Here is a 17,361-nt window from a genome sequence, read left to right as displayed (position 1 = left end):
CACGTTGAGATGTTCGTTGAACATTTCTGCTAAGCTATTTAGGGTAGGTGATTTCCGGGAGTATAAAATCACCCATACACATGAACATGTTTGCTAAGAGATTTTTCTTGAGTCAAGAAAAAAAGAAGGCCCTTCCAAAACTCTGACAGTAGCCGATTGAAACAATTTGGCCAAACTAGAAAACCAAAACAGGTCTTAAAACAACTTCTTGCCAACTGTACTCTTGGATCTCAGCTCTCTTGCATATATGTTAATTTCATTTCTCAAACGTAACTACACATGGGTAATTGCTAATTGGGTACAATTATTGTAAGATGCCAAACGCTACTAAACAAATAGAACATTAGGATCCAGCATTAGGTTGTAAAATACAGAACAATTAAAGTTCCCATATTTGGGAGGTAAAGAGGGAGTGTACCTGAGGAGGTGTTGGTGTTGATGATGTTCTTCCTCCAGACAATATTTCTTCTGTGACGTCTTTTCCTCCTTGGTTTGGATCTCTAATTCTTATCTAATGGAGGAAGACCAGAACGCTTTTCAACATTGATTTTAAAAGCAAACTTATATTTCCAGTCTAGACACCTTTAACACGTTCCGACATTTCAGGAATTAAATGACTTTAAGCAACCTCGTATGTTTTGATTCATTTTGAATCAAAAGACTAGCATACGCTAAAAAGGGAGATGAAGAAAAGCCAAGCCATATTCCCAAATATCTAGCACAGGACAGCAGCATTAAAAAGAATGACAGAAGAAAACACAGAGATGGCTTTACTATCGACTGAGGTCATAAAAATGCTGTTTCACCAGGTCACTATGTGCAATAGCAGAAAAAACAAAAAAACAAAAACAAATCACATGTTCAAACAAGCTATTTGCTTTACAATACTCCCTATTCAGACATGAACGCCAGATAATCATTTTACTGGCACAGTGAAGCTCAACTCTGCTTTGGCAAATAAGAAATAAATATCTTGGCAAGAAAAGAGAATAACTATACAAGTAAAAAACCAAAATGGGACAAAATTAAAGTTTTAGCTACACAAGACAAATAAAGAATGAAGGCAGTTGTGACAAGTAAAGACATTAGAGGATGGGTTCTAGCTCAACAGAAAACAAACTGAAGACAAGAGACATTCCTAAAATAGAAAAGACTGAACTAAGGATGGAGGCGATGCTAATCTAACTTGATACTTGAAGACTGCATGATATATTTGTACAGTCTCATTCTGTATGCTCGCCTGAGATGCTATGGGCGGGGAACGAATCGTAATTAATAGGAATGGTCCTTGTAAAATTCCCCAGTTCTGAGTTATGCTGAGGTCACCTTTACAGGCCTGTGCAATATGGCGTTCTGCCGCACCCAACATTAATCTCAAGGCATAGAAAAAAATAGATTTGTTTGAACCTACAAACTAGGTAAGTAATGTAAACACGGTATTGCTCATTGTTATTTTACATTAATCTTAATGAACCCATTACAGACATCACCCCACCAAAACAACCAACTCTGCATTGCAACCATGGTATTGCAGTCTATGAACACTTATCACACCTGCATGACTAGTACCAAATATCAAAATATTATTTGAAGAAAGATTGAATTGTTGTTACAAAGTATAAAACATTACAATAGCCGCGTAGTGGTAATACAGGTCAACTACAAGTATCTGTTAAAATAGTCAATATACCATAGCATTGTGTCACATCTAATTATTGTATTTGCCCATGTGTATCCATATATCTGAATTTTGGGGTGCTACACCCCACACCTAGATATAGCAATAGGGACCAACAATACTCAAAGAATCCTTGACTTATGGCTTGAGGGCTTACCCATGTATTTGCAAATATATGCAACAGATCTCAGAATCCTGCCACCATATGGTTTTTAAATCTAGTTACTGACATCATTCAGTGTTCTGGAGGAAACCATCTGTCTTACTTAGTATTACCCCTCCCTTTTATGCACCTGGGTGATATCCCTAAACTGATTGAGCGACTGCCAGTATATATCATGTGTGTGCATTTATTGGAGCAAATACAAACAATTACTTCAAAACTGGAACTCCACATCCATTTCTCTGGTCTTGCTTTTTCTACATAATCTATAAAACGCCTAAAGGTGCTATTTCTCCTGCAAAGTGGGATTATCACATACATAAATCTACAAGTGCTATGCATTTATAACCAGGTTTATACTCAATACTGATAATTTACCTTACCTCCTCTACTATTCTACCAAGCTTTTTTTTTATTTTGTTTATAATCTGCATAACCCTGGAATTCCACACCAGATATATTGTCGGCTTCCTTACTGTAGTAATAGTTTGGAAAGTTTCACAATTTGCTGCATTAGAGCATACGACAGCTCTGAAGAAACCAATTTAAACTAGCATATGTTCCAATGCATATACATTACAACTCAGCTGTTACACTGCTATTTACAATGCAGAGGGCTAAATGCTTGCATGCAGTACAGATTAAAATGCCCAGTAATACAGAAGCAACAACTTACACTTACCGTCTTCCGTTCTCTCTTTGGAGGAATAGCTTGCTGCTGGTTAATCATCACTTGGGCACCTGGCACTCCTGGAGGAAACTGCTGCTGAGCGGGGTAATATGCTCCGGCTGAACGGACAGAAGATAAAAAATGATCACCAAAGCAAAGCAAACATAATAGATATAAGAGCGGGGTAATATGCTCCGGCTGAACGGACAGAAGGTAAAAAATGATCACCAAAGCAAAGCAAACATAATAGATATAAGAAACACACATATATACAGAAGTTCATGCTTCACATGTATACAAGTATACCTGCAGGAGAGAAGATCCTACTGACTCAAATCTACAAAGTAACCATCTTCTACTAGAATATATAAAACTAATACATGTTTCAGCAGAGAAACGTAAAAACCAACCAACCTTGATAAAATGTCTCAATACACTTCACCCCAAAAACAGCAAACTCCAGCTGCCAAACATACAGGCTAACGGCTGTGTATAACCGCTGCCCCCACTCATCATACAGAGAGAGCCTCTTCTACAGCCCAGCCACACTGAACTAAATATAGTCAACGCCTGATCATATAAACACCATGAAGGGGGAGGTGTGGAGAGCAGCTGGAGGGATCGCACAGTTACAGTACCTGTGACAAAAGGACTCAGTGGGACCCAAAAGTATTCCAATCCAAAAGCACAAATCAGCTACGGAGACTTCTAAGGTATCTTAAGGGGGTTCTTCTTGTTACTCACCATATGTGCCATATTCTGTGGGACTGGCACTGGGAAAAAAGCCAGGAGCACCAGGTTGCACTTGGTACTGCTGTGTGGGCATCACATAGGAGCGACCCTGCAAAGGAAACATTACTACTATAGTAAACTGCCATTAGGTGATGCTGGGAAAGCGGGCACATAGTGTGGCAGAGCACAATGTATAATGAGAAATAGATTAGTGGTGAATGCTTACCTGCCCTTGGATATAGTAGCCTTGGGATGGATAGGGCAATTGTGAGGGTATCATCATCACCTGGGAACCAGCAGGGTACACATGGGCAGGAGGCACTGCTCGGGCCGTAGAGCCACTTTGTACTCTGGTGGCGGTGCTAGGAGGCTGTGTCCTGCTTGGATAGTAATGCTGCAGGAAAGAAAACAAAAATTCAGATAACTACAAAGAATCCTAGAAGTCTATTTAATGCCTGCACAGTGAATAGGAACAGAGGAAGCCCCCGCCGCTTGTCTAGTTACCGCGCCGCTAACTGAGACTGGTGGATTTCTGCTCACACCTGCTGGGGTCGGAGAAGAATTCCGACAAAACTAAACCGGCGATGCTGTATCAAGCCCTTGCAAGAAGCAGCAGCATCAGCGCAAGGCACTTAAATGCTGGTACTTGCAACTGGACCCCTGCATTCTCCACGCTGGCATTCTCCATCTCAGCAGCGTGCAGATTAGAATTGCTCCAGAGGCTCTATCCTGGCTTTATTTACAGCATACCATATTGGATCGATAGTCTAGTTTTCAATACATTCTCCTTTGTCCAAAACTATAGAAACATACGCATCCCAGCCATCTGTAGCATGAACATGGGCCAAACACCTTCTCGTACATAAAAATACTCAACTTCTGGTTGTAACATTGTGGGGGGGATTCAACACTGCTGTTGGTGGCGCTAATTATTGTTCACCCGATGGTGCAACTGAACCATGGCTCTATTCAGGTACGAGTGCTGCCAACATTTCCGCTCGTCACCTCCTGAAGAGTTGAGCAAAAAGTGTCCCATTTGGGCAGCCAAACACATTGTGGCCAGAACTTTAGTTGGGATTAGGTGATTTACATGTGTAAACTGGGCACAACAAGTGTGATAATGAATGGGTGGCCGGAACAAATGAAGAACTGCTCTGTCGGGTGTCCATTAACTATTATGCTACTAAACAACTAAATTCCCCCTAGAAGTGGTTGATTTGTTTTTTGTCAGCACAGTGGAATGACTTTATATTAGGAGCCCGAAATTCTAAAATGCATCAAATAGCTAAATTCCCTGAAAGCGTAGAAGGGGAAGTGTACACATAAAAGGTTCACAAACAATAAGACATATGAAATAAATATACCAATGTATCAAAGAAAACCCTATTTCAAATTGAGCTCAGCGTTCATGTATTTTTTAATACAACAGAATGATTACAGCACGTATTATCCTTGCACACACACATATATTAATTACTCATCCGATGGGTACGTCACTCACATGGTCTTATCTCCATATAAATAATCAATCCAGAGACAGATAGCCTACCATGTTTCGGGACTTTTCTTCAGGTATTTATATGGAGAGAAGACCGTGTGAGTCCAATACCTGAACTGTATGCACACACTGTACAGGCACCACGGCTATCATCTGAAGGAGAGTACCCACACGCATATACACACACTGTTCTTCGGGGATATTTTGCCACCAGCGAGAGCTGTGCCCTCCCCAGATACCATCTGCACAGGATATATGTATACCGCAGAACAGCAATTAAATTGTGTAAGATAAGATGAAGCATTACCTGAATTGATCTGAATCCTGCCTGTTAGAAGCAGCAGCAGAAACAAAAAAAGGAAGAAGCAGAGGGTGGAAGGAGACAAACGTGAAAAATTACCAAAGAAGCGTCCATCAAGAGATGAGTAAATGAGGGATAAAATATGCAAGTAAAAAAGGACAGACAGCCGGGACAGAAGACTCTCAATGCAAATAGGTTAATGACGTAGAGCACACAGTGAGCAAAGCTGGAGCAAGAAACATTGAAAAACCAAGTCTGAGACATACACAGAAAGGTTTAGTGTGTGTGTGGTGTTGATCACAGTCCACAATTTGGTGTCTGAACCACAGCTTTTCTATTAATCAGCAGCACAGGTCAAGTGACTGTGCACAATCTGACCTGTATAACCAACTTAAAAAGTGTGGCAGGGGGCGGAACTTCACTTGGGAGCAGAATTTAAAACTTTGTCAAGTATAACAAAGACATAATGCATACAGCTTCTCCATTCAATACCAAGAATTACAGATTGAGGCCAGGCGTATTTTAAGAACCAAAGGAAAGCACAAAACTAGACAGCAGCTGGTCCAACACATCAAGGTTTTTAGCAGCTATTAGTAACTCTTATCCATTTTGTAAATAATGCCTAATGGAAGTATATTCTAATTTTTCCCATGACATTTTTAGTTCTTATCTGTGAAAAGTACATCACATTAATAAAATGGATTTCTGCAAACACTCTGCAATGAGGTTTTACAGCTTGTGACTATTATGAACAAGTTACGCCTAGAATCTTGTGACATCACTAGTGTCCATTCTAGCACCCTGCACCCATGCATTTCCTCTTTCCTGCTTGGAGGGTACTAGAAGCACCAATGAAGACAGTGACACCCCAGGCAGGAAAGAGGAACTGCACGGGTTTTGAAAGGTGCTAGTATGAACACTTCATTACAGCACCAGTGGTAGAAAACCATCAGCTCTTGATATTTCACCCACAGCCAGTAGATGGCACTCAGAGCCATTCAATTGCTTCTCTATTCCGGCAGGATACAATGCGGTACCCTGCATTTCAGCTAGGACACCCCGAGAGTATAGAGCTGAAATGATCAAAACGTGACCAGTTTAATTAATCTTGGATTCCAATCAGAACATTCCGACAGTCGGAACTCTGGCCAGTTTCTCGCCAAGCGGAATTCAATGTTCTGACTGCCGAGTGTAGAAAAGGGGGAGTGTCGGCGAAAATGGAAAAGACCACATCTGAAATATATATATATATTTATGTTGGTGCGGCCTGGCACTCGCCGCTATGATTCAGCTGCCCTCGTGCCCTTCCACAAATTGGTATGAAGAATCAAGAAAAGGCTGGCACTCCGGGGGTCTTTTCAAAACGTGCTGTATTGATAGCAATAAAACGACCGTTTTATTCAGTCGTTTTATTACTATCAATACAGCACGTTTCGAAAACACCCCGGAGTGCCAGCCTTTTCTTGATTTTTATATATATAATTTATTTATGCAACACATTAAAACGTGTGATTATCCAAAAACTTAAGGAGCGCCCCATAACCATGATAAACAGTTTGTAAAAAGCATTCACTCATGAAAAATAATTAAAATTTATATTTAATGGATCAGCTTTTAAAACTGGCATTGCCACTAGTGTGTAGGTCACATACCTGTCGTGGTTGAGATTGTGTATTCATTTGTGGAGTCTGTGGAGGCCCAAACACCACAGGGGCCGTAGGCGCAGAGGGGTATGTTGACTGTAAGGAAAATGGATAGAAAGAAGGTAATTCAGCTATGCATACTGTACCTAGAGATTACAGAATACTTTCACTTTGCCAAAAAAGCACAACATAATTTGAGGTTATGAATCCCCAATCACAATGGGTGTGTTTTCAGTATTTGATGGGTGATTTCATTCTTAGCAATGTGCTACTCCAAAATGAGCATCTGCAGGCATGCATCACAGGTCAGCACTACCGTCACCGGCTGACATGCTTAGCCGTGCATCACAAAAAATCTTACAGAACTGAATTCCCCCTGTATTGGTTTATCACAGGTCACTAAAGAGGACCAGTCATAACTAAACCATGAATTGTAAGAATCATACATTTGGCCATATTTTCAAATGTCATATTGCGCTAGTTCTCCCATTTAAAGTGACTTGTGGGGCAATATGCAATAGATTTTTGTCATGATCATTAAGTTTAGCTTCGCACAGCGTCAAAATTTGCCCAAACTAATTAGCATGCCGCGAAAGTCCTGTTTCGGCACTCGAACAGGTGACTTCACAGACTTTAGCTCACCACATCCAAGTGTAGTGAGGTGAAAGGCCTGAAATGGCAAGAGGACGCGCCATTGGTCTACCGCAAAAACATTTCAATACAGTGATTTATATAATAGTTTGTACCATTTGAGCATGTTTTGGAGGTTTTCAAAGCAAGTCATATGCTTGATGTCACATGCTACTATTTTAAATAATTACTAGCCTGGCAGGTGCGAGTTTGACACTTCTCCATATGGAAGCAGAGTTGCTTCCATATGGCCATAAAAAAAAAAAAAAAAAAAAAATTGCTGTCCACACTAGAGAAAGGCTGTGCTTAGTACTTGGGTGTGTACAATAGCTGTATATAATGACCAACTGCTAAAAAGAAGGCAGGTAGCAAGGGGACAAATAGAAAACAAATGATTTTTACCTGTTAAATCCTTTTCTGTGAGCCCACGTGTGACACTGGAAACCATGGGTATAGAGTCAGCTGAGGAGTCTGAGTGCTAAAGAGTAAAACTTCTTCATCAGCACAGGCTCCCCCTCTATATTCTGCCTCTGCCTGCAGCATCCAGTATTTTCTGGGCACATTTTTCTGCCTTTTCCCCCCCCTAGTTTAGCACAACTATATTGCACAGCTAACGTTGCAGCTAGTAATTATCTTGAAATCAGGCACAAGGTTTATGTTGTTTAAAACAATGTTTAGGAGAGTTCTCTTTAAGACAGGGATGAGAAACCTTTGGTCCTCCAACTGTTCAGCTACACATTTCAGCATGCCCAGGTTTAACAATCCCTAATAGAAAAACGGTGGCATGGCATGCTTTGACCTGTAGTTTCACAACAGTTGGAGAGCCACAGGTTACCTATGCCTGCACTTGGCTATAACGTTTAGAATTATATCACCAATTTCCCTTGTAATCCTGGGCAAACTATATAAAGGGATATTTGTTATATCCCTTATTTGATTACCCATAACCAGCATGAGGCATATGATCTGTGACATATCAGCTGATCTTTCTTAAGTAGCACATAAAGAGCTGTGATTACTAAAGACGCCACCGGCATGAAAATGGTTCTTCACAAGCTTAGAATGCATACCTGTGGGAGTCCAGGGGAAGGGGCAGTAGGGGGTCCTCCTATAGGCTGTGTGGTTTTGCTCATCTCATGTGCTGCTGCATAGGGTCCCCCTCAAGGTCTATAAAGAAATGAAACCTATATAATAAAGAGACCATCATTTATAACCAGTTAGACATACTACAGACTACATTGAAAACTATACGACACTCAGAAGCTGCTGACAGGATAACAAATGTGCAGCAGGTTTGTTGTTCTTAAATATACATTTACTTTGAAATCGAGAAATACTGTAGGATAAATTATAGGAGAGAAAAAGTAACAAAAAAAAACCTGGCACATCTCATAGAAGTATCATGACCAGAACAAGGCCTAACATGGTACTGAATAAGGGAAGCCAAAAGATTCCAAAATGAAAAAAAAAACACCTTACATTAAGCACAAAATAATCGAAAATATACTTAAGCCCCATACCAACTAGAGCGTATAGTAACTAGAGCATATAGTAAGAGATATCGCTTAAGGTGGCCATGCACTGCTGCGATGTCTCACGGCAGTGTATGTCCATCCGATCCCCCTTGAGCTGCCGGCAACCTTCCTGGGAGGCAGGATTGCATGAAATACATCTCTCACTTTTAACATGTGATTTATCGCATGTGACCCCGTTCCCTGCTGCCGTTGAGGGGGCCATAAACGGAGATCATATGTCAAGCACATATGATCTCTGGATCCAATGCGCATGGGGCCTCGGATCGGAAATTTAAAAACATATCCGATTTGGACAGTTTATCTTATCTGTTGGAATTGGATGAAAACTGGTCAAATTGGCGAAACCTGTGTATTAGAAAGGGCTTTCTGGGCAAAATATTTTACATACACACATACACACACACACACACACACACACACACACACATATCTATATCTAGCAGCGGTATTCAAATGAATGAAGACAGGAGGCGGCACTCTCAAAAACGTGGTCAACTTGTATTAAAACATCAAAGTGGCAAACGTGTCAGTATAACAGGTCGACCGTTTCGGAGCTTACGCTCCTTCCTCAGGACAACTGACTGCGCAAATAACAGCGTGATGTGCAGAAAAAACGTTTTCTGCACATCACGCTGTTGAGTTATTTGCAGTCCAGGATCGCCTAGTTATTTGTGTCCAGGATCGCCTAGTGTCTAGTGGCTTTACTTAAATACCCAACTACATTCCTTTAAGACAAGACAATTAAGATAAACAATGAAATATTGAAAATTAAGATGGCAATAAAATATAGGGAAAGAATGCAATTGTTCATTGTGACGAGAACTATTTGGTTGTTTTTGGTTGCCAATAACTATGCAGATTTCTGTTTGCAGCCTCCCAAGGTATGAGCAACAATCCACCCATAGTAGGGATTTTGGTTGCCTTGACTGACAAAGTTGCTTTATGCAGTTATTTTGCTGCATTTTAGGGACAACATTCGCAACAGTCATGCGTGTCCCAAAACAAAAAGGTCATGAATTGAACACTTTAGAAGGGAGCTGTGCAGAACAACTGAAGCCCCCCATAGACATTTCTTTCACCTATTTGTTGTGGTCTCCAGGCCTCAAATAAGTTTAAAAATAGGGAATCAAACCTCAACACTGACAGGAGACTTGGTGCATACTAGAACTATAAAGCACTGGTGGGCAATCTGAAACATCAGGTGATGCAAAAGTGACCACGTAAACCTCACATGATGCCATTAACCTCTTTAATAACAGGATACATATATTCAAAGAAAAACACATTCGTAAAATCCTACAAGCAAGCATCCGAATACAAGGTAAACAAGTGTCAAACTAATAGTCGACTAACAAGATTGCAAGGGGAAGTGGAAGGGCTGCATGAAACGCTAAAGGCCCGCACACTGGGCAATTCTGAGCCGAAAGCAGCGGTTTCACAGCTTGAGCTGCTTCCAGCTCAAAAGCCACCCAACTGCGTATGGGCAGGCGATGAGCAGTGAGCGTTGATGTGCGCTCCCATGCCATCACCGGCATTCAGTTGCTGGTATTGCTAGCAGACTGAACGGCTTTCCATAGCGCTGTTCAGTATCGAAAAATCGCTGGGCAGGGAGAAAAAAAAAAATAAATAAAAAAAAATCAAAAAAAAAAAAAAAAAAAAAAAAAAAAAAAATCGCTCAGTGTGTAAGCATTAAGCGATTTTCAGCCCAGCGATTTTATTGATCGTCGCTAGGCAAAACTGCCCAGTCTGTATACATCTTAAGTCTCCTATTGATATAAAATAAAATAAAATATCAGATGAAGAATGAAAAAAAAAAAAAGACTGTCTGTAGCTTTCTAAAATGGAGTGCTACAGCTCATGATACATATTTAGGACAATGTCTTGACAGATACATGGAGCTATTATGAGGTTTATTGGTCCATTAACACACCAACACACACACTCACACTGAAAACCATTTATGCCAGTTGCTGGTGTCACATCCTCACTGCTATGTATCATAATAAGCTGCAAAGTACTTTGAATATTAAAGCTAACAAGTACAACTCATCAAGCAGTAAAGATGTGTAATGCACAGAACATTATTTCAGGTTATAACAGATGTTCTAGGTAACAACCAATACAATTGTGGCTAAAAGAAGAGGGAACAGGTCTGAATATATTGTTGTGTTGCCTACTGTTAAAACACAAACACTGGATTTCAAAGAGGTGGCTATTGACCTGCACTCAGCATGATACAAAGGCACTGAATTAGGTAAGCACTGTCAGTCACATCTGCACAAAGAAAAGGAAAGCATTAAGCACTATGATGGAAGCTGAATTCAAAGAAAAAAAAGGGGGGGGGGGGGACATACATCACATAATAGAGCGCCCAATGGGATAAGATGTGTATTTAGTTATAGGAAGAAGAGATCCACTTCTGTGCTATTAAAACCAGTCCAATACCATCCACTGAGCCAAAACAGCAGAGCAAATCTACCACACTTAAAGTACATATGGGCAGTTATGCAGCATTACACCACAACTGGTTTGTCACTAAACAATGTTAGATTTTTTTTTAGTTCTTTAACCCTTTGCGTGCCAATGTTGCTGTGAGATGTGCAAAATATGAAAATACCAAGGTCGAAGTCGAGGAATATGAATCATCAGTTAATAAAAAAAAGTTTTGATAAACAGAATTGTGCACGACTGGCATTTTTAGCCAATATTTTGCGCCTCTCACAACAACATTGGTACTCAATAGGGTTAAATGTAAACAGTTTCACGTGAAAAACAAAATTATTAGAAGCAGTCAAACACCGAAGAAGCCCATTGTCATTCTAACGATGGAGGCCAGAAGTACAGTTCCACCCGGAGACATCTGACAGTATGGGGTAACTCACCTCACCCACATATGGTAACATACATGAATGGGTGCTATTGTGGAAGACAGGTTTTAACATTTGTAAACAAAGGAGAATGTAATCACAAAAGACAGACTAAAGAATTCTCGGTTTCAAAGAAAGTTAAGGCCCCCATACACTATGCGATTTTGGGACAATTTCTTCCGATTTCGGCAAAAACGGCCCAAAATCGCAGGTGTGTGATATCTGATCCGATGCGCGGTCCCGTGCGCATCGGACCAGATCAGGGAGGTCGGACGGTCTGCACATAAGATCACAAGATCACGTCCGACCTCCCTGCACACCTGACAGGCATATGCATGCAGACACCGGGGGAGCAGTGGGGCGGGCATCGGGTCTGAGAGCTTAGCTTACGGCGTCGGTGAGTGCTGACCTGGTCGGGCGGTGATGATCATAGATATCAGCAGCGCTGCGGGAGTCGGGACGGGACGCGCAGTGGCGGGTATTAGGTTTTAAAATACCTGTCAAATGACTAGCCGTTCTCTGATTGGCTGAGGTCAGTCATTTGACAGGTATTTTAAAATCGAATACCTGCCACTGCGCATCTCAGCTCAGCCAATCAGAGCATGGCTAGTCATTTGACAGGTATTTTAAAATCTAATACCCGCCACTGCGCGTCCAGTCCCGACTCCCGCAGCGCTGCTGATATCTATGATCATCACCGCCCGACCATGTCAGCACTCGCCGGCGCCGCAAGCTAAGCTCTCAGGGACCCGCTGCCCGCCCCATTGCTCCCTCTGATGAGGAGCACCGCCGCCCCCTGACCCTCACCGTCCACCCCCTGCGCCCCGACATGTGATAATTTGGCTCATCAAGTGCCAAATTGTGTGTGAGCCTCCCGGGGAGCTCCCGGGCGGCTCACAGGAGAATTGGGACCAACTTGTCCTAAGGACAAGTCGGCCTAATGTATGGGGGCCTTTACTTAACTATATTTTACATTGACTAATAGGATTAATACCACTCAAGTGGACAATTATATGTAAACCAGAGCACTAGAAATATAAATAAAAGATTTTAAAACACTTAAAACTATTTAATCTGTTTCCTGAAAACTACAGTAAATACATAAATTAAATGCTGAAATTTTTTATATATATATATTTTTCTTAACTGAATAGTCATGGAGAGGGAAAAACGATAAAAAAAAGGCAAGGTTTTTTTTAAAGACAGTTCTAACTCAAATGACTGCAAATATCTACTAATGCACATACACACCATTACAGAGGAAGCAAATGTCCTTTATTTCTCACTGATTTATGGTAAAGTGCAGCATGAAGGTAAGCCACCGCACACATGGCCGCTGTCCAACAACAGCACAGAAGCATATATTTTGTAGGACCACAGAAGACAAGCCATATAGCTAAAGATACTCTACAGTCTCTAGCAGTGTGTTAATACAGGCAATGCTACATTTCACAGTTGCAACAGGTATACAACTGCCAGTATATTTCTCAACATGAATGCACCCAGAAAAAAAATACATTCTGCCAATACAGAAAAGTAACTGTAGCAAACTAAATGGAAAACTCAGTCTACACAAAACATACATAAAGCACTGAAAGAATAGTGTAATTTGTTGTGTAAACAGCAAACACATTTCACAACACATGTACAGTTCAGGGTCACCCACAAAATAAGGTCCTGCTTACATAATAGAGCAAAATACACATGCAATGCAAATATATGCTAGGTAAGAAAAAACAAAAATGTGCTAATACTTACTGCTAATAAATATGCACACTTACATTAGCAGCATGCAGGGGACTGGAACGTCTACACTGTACTGTATATAATGGGGGCAGATATCACGCAAGCTGATATAAAGGCCCAACCCTGACCCCAAATCAGCCACTAGGAGTACTCTCCAGCCTACTGATAACATTTGGGAGGAGATATAGTTGGGGGGGGATTTCATTGCATATGAAAAGGGCAGCAGGATATGCACAGATGGCTCCCACCCCCAACCAAAACAAACATTTCATGGTGAATCTTCCATCTAACAGAACAGGCAAAGAAATATCCCCTCCCCTGAGAATGTGGGAATACACTGGGTGGAAGTTACAAAATCTAAGAACAAAAAAAATTAGGTCAAATAAAATTTCCCCCCTTTAAAACAAATCCACTTGTATTGCACTGGCCTTTATTTGTTTAAGCAGCGTATGGAGCTCATTGTAAGCTGCTTTAAAGGTACTTACAGAACTTAAATGCTAGTAGCAAAGGCTCTGTGTATTGGGACACTAGGAACAATGAGTTCTAATGTTAAACCCATTTACATGCTATAAGTAAGAGGGGGGGGGAATCAGGAAAAAAATAAAAATAAAAAAGAAACCGCACATTAGCGGGTATGAGACCATTTTAGTGGGGGAATACGCACTCATGTCTAAAATGAAAAATAGCTATTCAATTGTTATCGGGTGCAAATCACTCAAGTATTTCTATTGGCACCCTCTTAAGGCATGAGCAGAAATACACCTAAAGTCGTGCTTTTGGGCACCATAAAACTGTCAATTTGCATGGGAGAAGACAGAGGCACCAAGTCCAAGATTTGGAATATGTGCCCACAAACAAATGATTAGTTTATGGTCACTAAGCCAGAACTTTTATTTGAATTCTTCAATTGTTTAGGTATGAGCTAATGGGCGGCCATTACTTATTGCACCCATCATACCTAAATGCACAATATTAAAGGACACCCGCGAACACAGCTGCCCAGCCACAGCCTATACAGGTGTCAGCGCTTTCACAGCCAAACCACCTGATGAGGAGCCCTGATAACAGTACAGGAAATAGCAAGGAAGTTGTGATCACAGGTTGCCCAAGCTTCCTTCATCCTCATGTCTCTGGCCAGCTCTGCCTCCAGCACTGTGCCAACAAGAAGACAGCTGCCTCAGCGGGCTATAAAGCTGCCCATGTAGAAGCTGGCTGTTTCCAGGGGCTGTACGAGTGTCTGTAATAAAACATTTCCAGGCACTTTCCACGGGAGAAGAGACCACATAGCAGAGTTAGGGATAACCTTGACACTCCAGCTGTTGAACTACACATCCCAGCATGCCCTGCAACAGTTTTAGCATGGCCAAATACTAAATATGTAGCAGGGCATGTGGGGATGTGTAGATTAACAATAGCTGGAGTGTCAAGGTTAGCCATCACTGACCATAGCACCATGCACTGGTTGGTTAATTGGCTTCCAACAAAAATAACCCTAGAATGTCTGTGTGTGCGTGTATATGTGGTAGGGAATATAGATTGTAAGCTCCACTGCAGCAGGGACTGATGTGAATGGTCAAACATTCTCTGTAAAGCGCTGCAGAATGTGTGCGCGCAACTGGTAATAAATAATTATAAGATTTACACAGCAAAGGCTGTGTAACATATGAAAGCCATTCATTTGCTAAAAGGGGTAAAGTGTTCTCATGGAAAATATCATTTGCAGCACTGAATTTACTTTAATATTCTTTTCGTGCAAGGTATGGAAATATAGATATAAAAATATTTGACAACAAACAAACATGGAAGGCTCTGCAGCTAATGGGCTCTTAGGCACTATTGCCTGGAAAGCACATAAAACAGAATGAATGGTTTCTCATGGGCTCGTAGCTTATGTTAATGTGTGCTATTACAATAAATTGTATTGCTAAAAGGTCAAGTGAAAAGCACACTGAAACCTGATCACTAAAACACTCATATAACCTGAGCAAATTTACAAGATTTTATTTCTAATCCTAGTGTGTGTAAATAAGCACCAGACCTAGAATTTTGGATACAAATTACAATAGCTCCCCAGTCTAAAGTGCTGCACTTGGTGCAGATTTCTACACACTTCACAGAGGTGCAATTAGAATTCATGTTGGAGCCAAGGACCCCATTACTGCATTGCACCCCCACTTAGCACAGGAGAATCTGCTTAATGTTGCTAATACAAAGCATTCCTAGAGAAGGAAAAAAAAAAAAAGTCACATGAATTGAATAGTTCACAACCACTTTGCCTGGGAGCTAAAATCCTGTCCAACAATTGAATAGCTCCTAGTTTGTGCAAGAGCAGAATGACAATTAACAATGGACATTGGTTTGTGTGCAGACAAGCATATAAAGAATGTAAAGGGGTGCACACACTGAGAACTTTTAAACAGGAGATTTTGACTAAATAGTCAAAATCTCCCTATTTTTCTCCTGCTTAGTCAATATTGTCTAGCAGAAATTGCTTAGCATAGATTGACTGTGCAGGCAAGAAAGTTTTGACTAGATCAGACTTTCATTAGACAAAATCGCTGGTACTTGTTGCCTAGCACGGCGCCCAAGATTTTCATCTTATGCGATCGCATCGCATGCCATATAGCCGCATACGATGCATGCAATGCGATGGTATACGATTTTTTATTGTACAACCACCCTGATGGATCCTTATAATTTTAAATGCCCCCCATTGTCAATGCCAACCCGAAGCATGGCGAGCGCAGTGGTCCGACTTTCATATCCCCACTATCCACGTTGGAGTTGATTTTAGATAGATAGTGTGGCGAGCGCAGCGAGCCACCGTGCCCGAAGCGTGGCTAGCGCCGCGAGGGGACGCGTAATACTTTACATGTATTGCGCGTGCGCTCCCCACACTATCTAGAAATCAACTCCACGCCGACGTGGATAGTGAGGGTATGAAAAGAACGGAGGACGCGTACCACTGTGCTCGCCACGCTTCGGGTTGGCGTTGATCCTGGGGGTGGTGTTGACAATGGGGGGGGGGGCTTTTAACATTGTAAGGACCCATCAGGGTGGTTGTACAATAAAAAATCGTATACCATCGCATTGTATGGCATAAGATGCGATATTTTATTGTACAATATTGTGCCGCATCCCATTGTATATCATATTTAGTCTTATGGTATACAATGCGATGGGCACCGTGCTAGGAAACAAGTACCAAATCGCTTAGTCAAAGTCTCCAGTGCATCTAGCCAAAATCTATCCCAAAATTGCTTAGTCAAAATTGTCCATTAGTCAAAATCTCCCCAATTTGTCACTTTAAATGTTGACCCACACACCTAACCTACTTCTGTTCAACCTGTGCTGCCCCAGAAGTACAGTATGCCTACTTCTGCATATTTTGAATATTTGAAACAATAAAATATGATCATGTCCAGCATTTTTCCCATAGTACCAGAGCTATAATGCTCCTACCAGGGTGCCTTGTTCATGCCAGTGGCATACATATGTACTGCTCCTCTCACACAGTACATATATAGCATGCATCATTATTACTTCACTTGAGGAGACATGGAAAATGTTAACTGTTGGTAGCTCTCGAGGACTGGAGTTGGCTACCCCTGCCGTAGACAGTATACTCACCGCAGCGGAGGAAGCAATGTGATGAGGGGTGGATAGGGGGAGCAATGAACAGGTGGCAGGGGATGGGGCAGCAAGACTGACATGCAGAAGCAGCTCTGATCCTCCACCTACTCCGTTGACACCAATACCAGACTGACAGAGGCAGCCTGGCAGAGATGGATTCCCGCTCCACCCCTGCAGCAGGTGATACCGGGCTGGACACTGCTTGGGAGACCCTGGGGATCCTAGAGACCAAAAAGCTTTCACTAGCACTAAGTGCTGCAGGTAA

General features: G+C 41.5%; 1 protein-coding gene across 6 annotated transcripts in view; it reads right to left on the bottom strand.

The window, feature by feature from the left end:
* Positions 1-17,361, bottom strand: part of EIF4G1 (eukaryotic translation initiation factor 4 gamma 1) — a 57,874-nt gene that overhangs the window by 32,889 nt on the left and 7,624 nt on the right. For 2 of the 6 annotated variants that reach the window (XM_083177404.1, XM_083177405.1), the window contains exons 2-8: positions 8,386-8,499; positions 6,695-6,781; positions 5,049-5,069; positions 3,470-3,637; positions 3,256-3,352; positions 2,518-2,630; positions 419-511 (exon numbers count right to left, since the gene is read on the bottom strand). In XM_083177404.1, coding sequence (XP_083033530.1) covers positions 419-511; positions 2,518-2,630; positions 3,256-3,352; positions 3,470-3,637; positions 5,049-5,069; positions 6,695-6,781; positions 8,386-8,448 — 642 coding nt within the window. In that variant the 5' untranslated portion in view covers positions 8,449-8,499. The remainder of the gene's footprint in view (positions 1-418; positions 512-2,517; positions 2,631-3,255; positions 3,353-3,469; positions 3,638-5,048; positions 5,070-6,694; positions 6,782-8,385; positions 8,500-17,361) is intronic. The other 4 variants (XM_083177407.1, XM_083177406.1, XM_083177408.1 and 1 more) reach the window with 4 other exon arrangements.

This window comes from Crinia signifera, chromosome 3 (assembly GCF_055691185.1).
Source record: "Crinia signifera chromosome 3, ASM5569118v1, whole genome shotgun sequence".
Classification (NCBI taxonomy): Eukaryota; Metazoa; Chordata; class Amphibia; order Anura; family Myobatrachidae; genus Crinia; species Crinia signifera.
The sequence above is the reverse complement of the archived record's forward strand: the minus strand, read 5'-3'. Positions and strand labels throughout refer to the sequence as shown.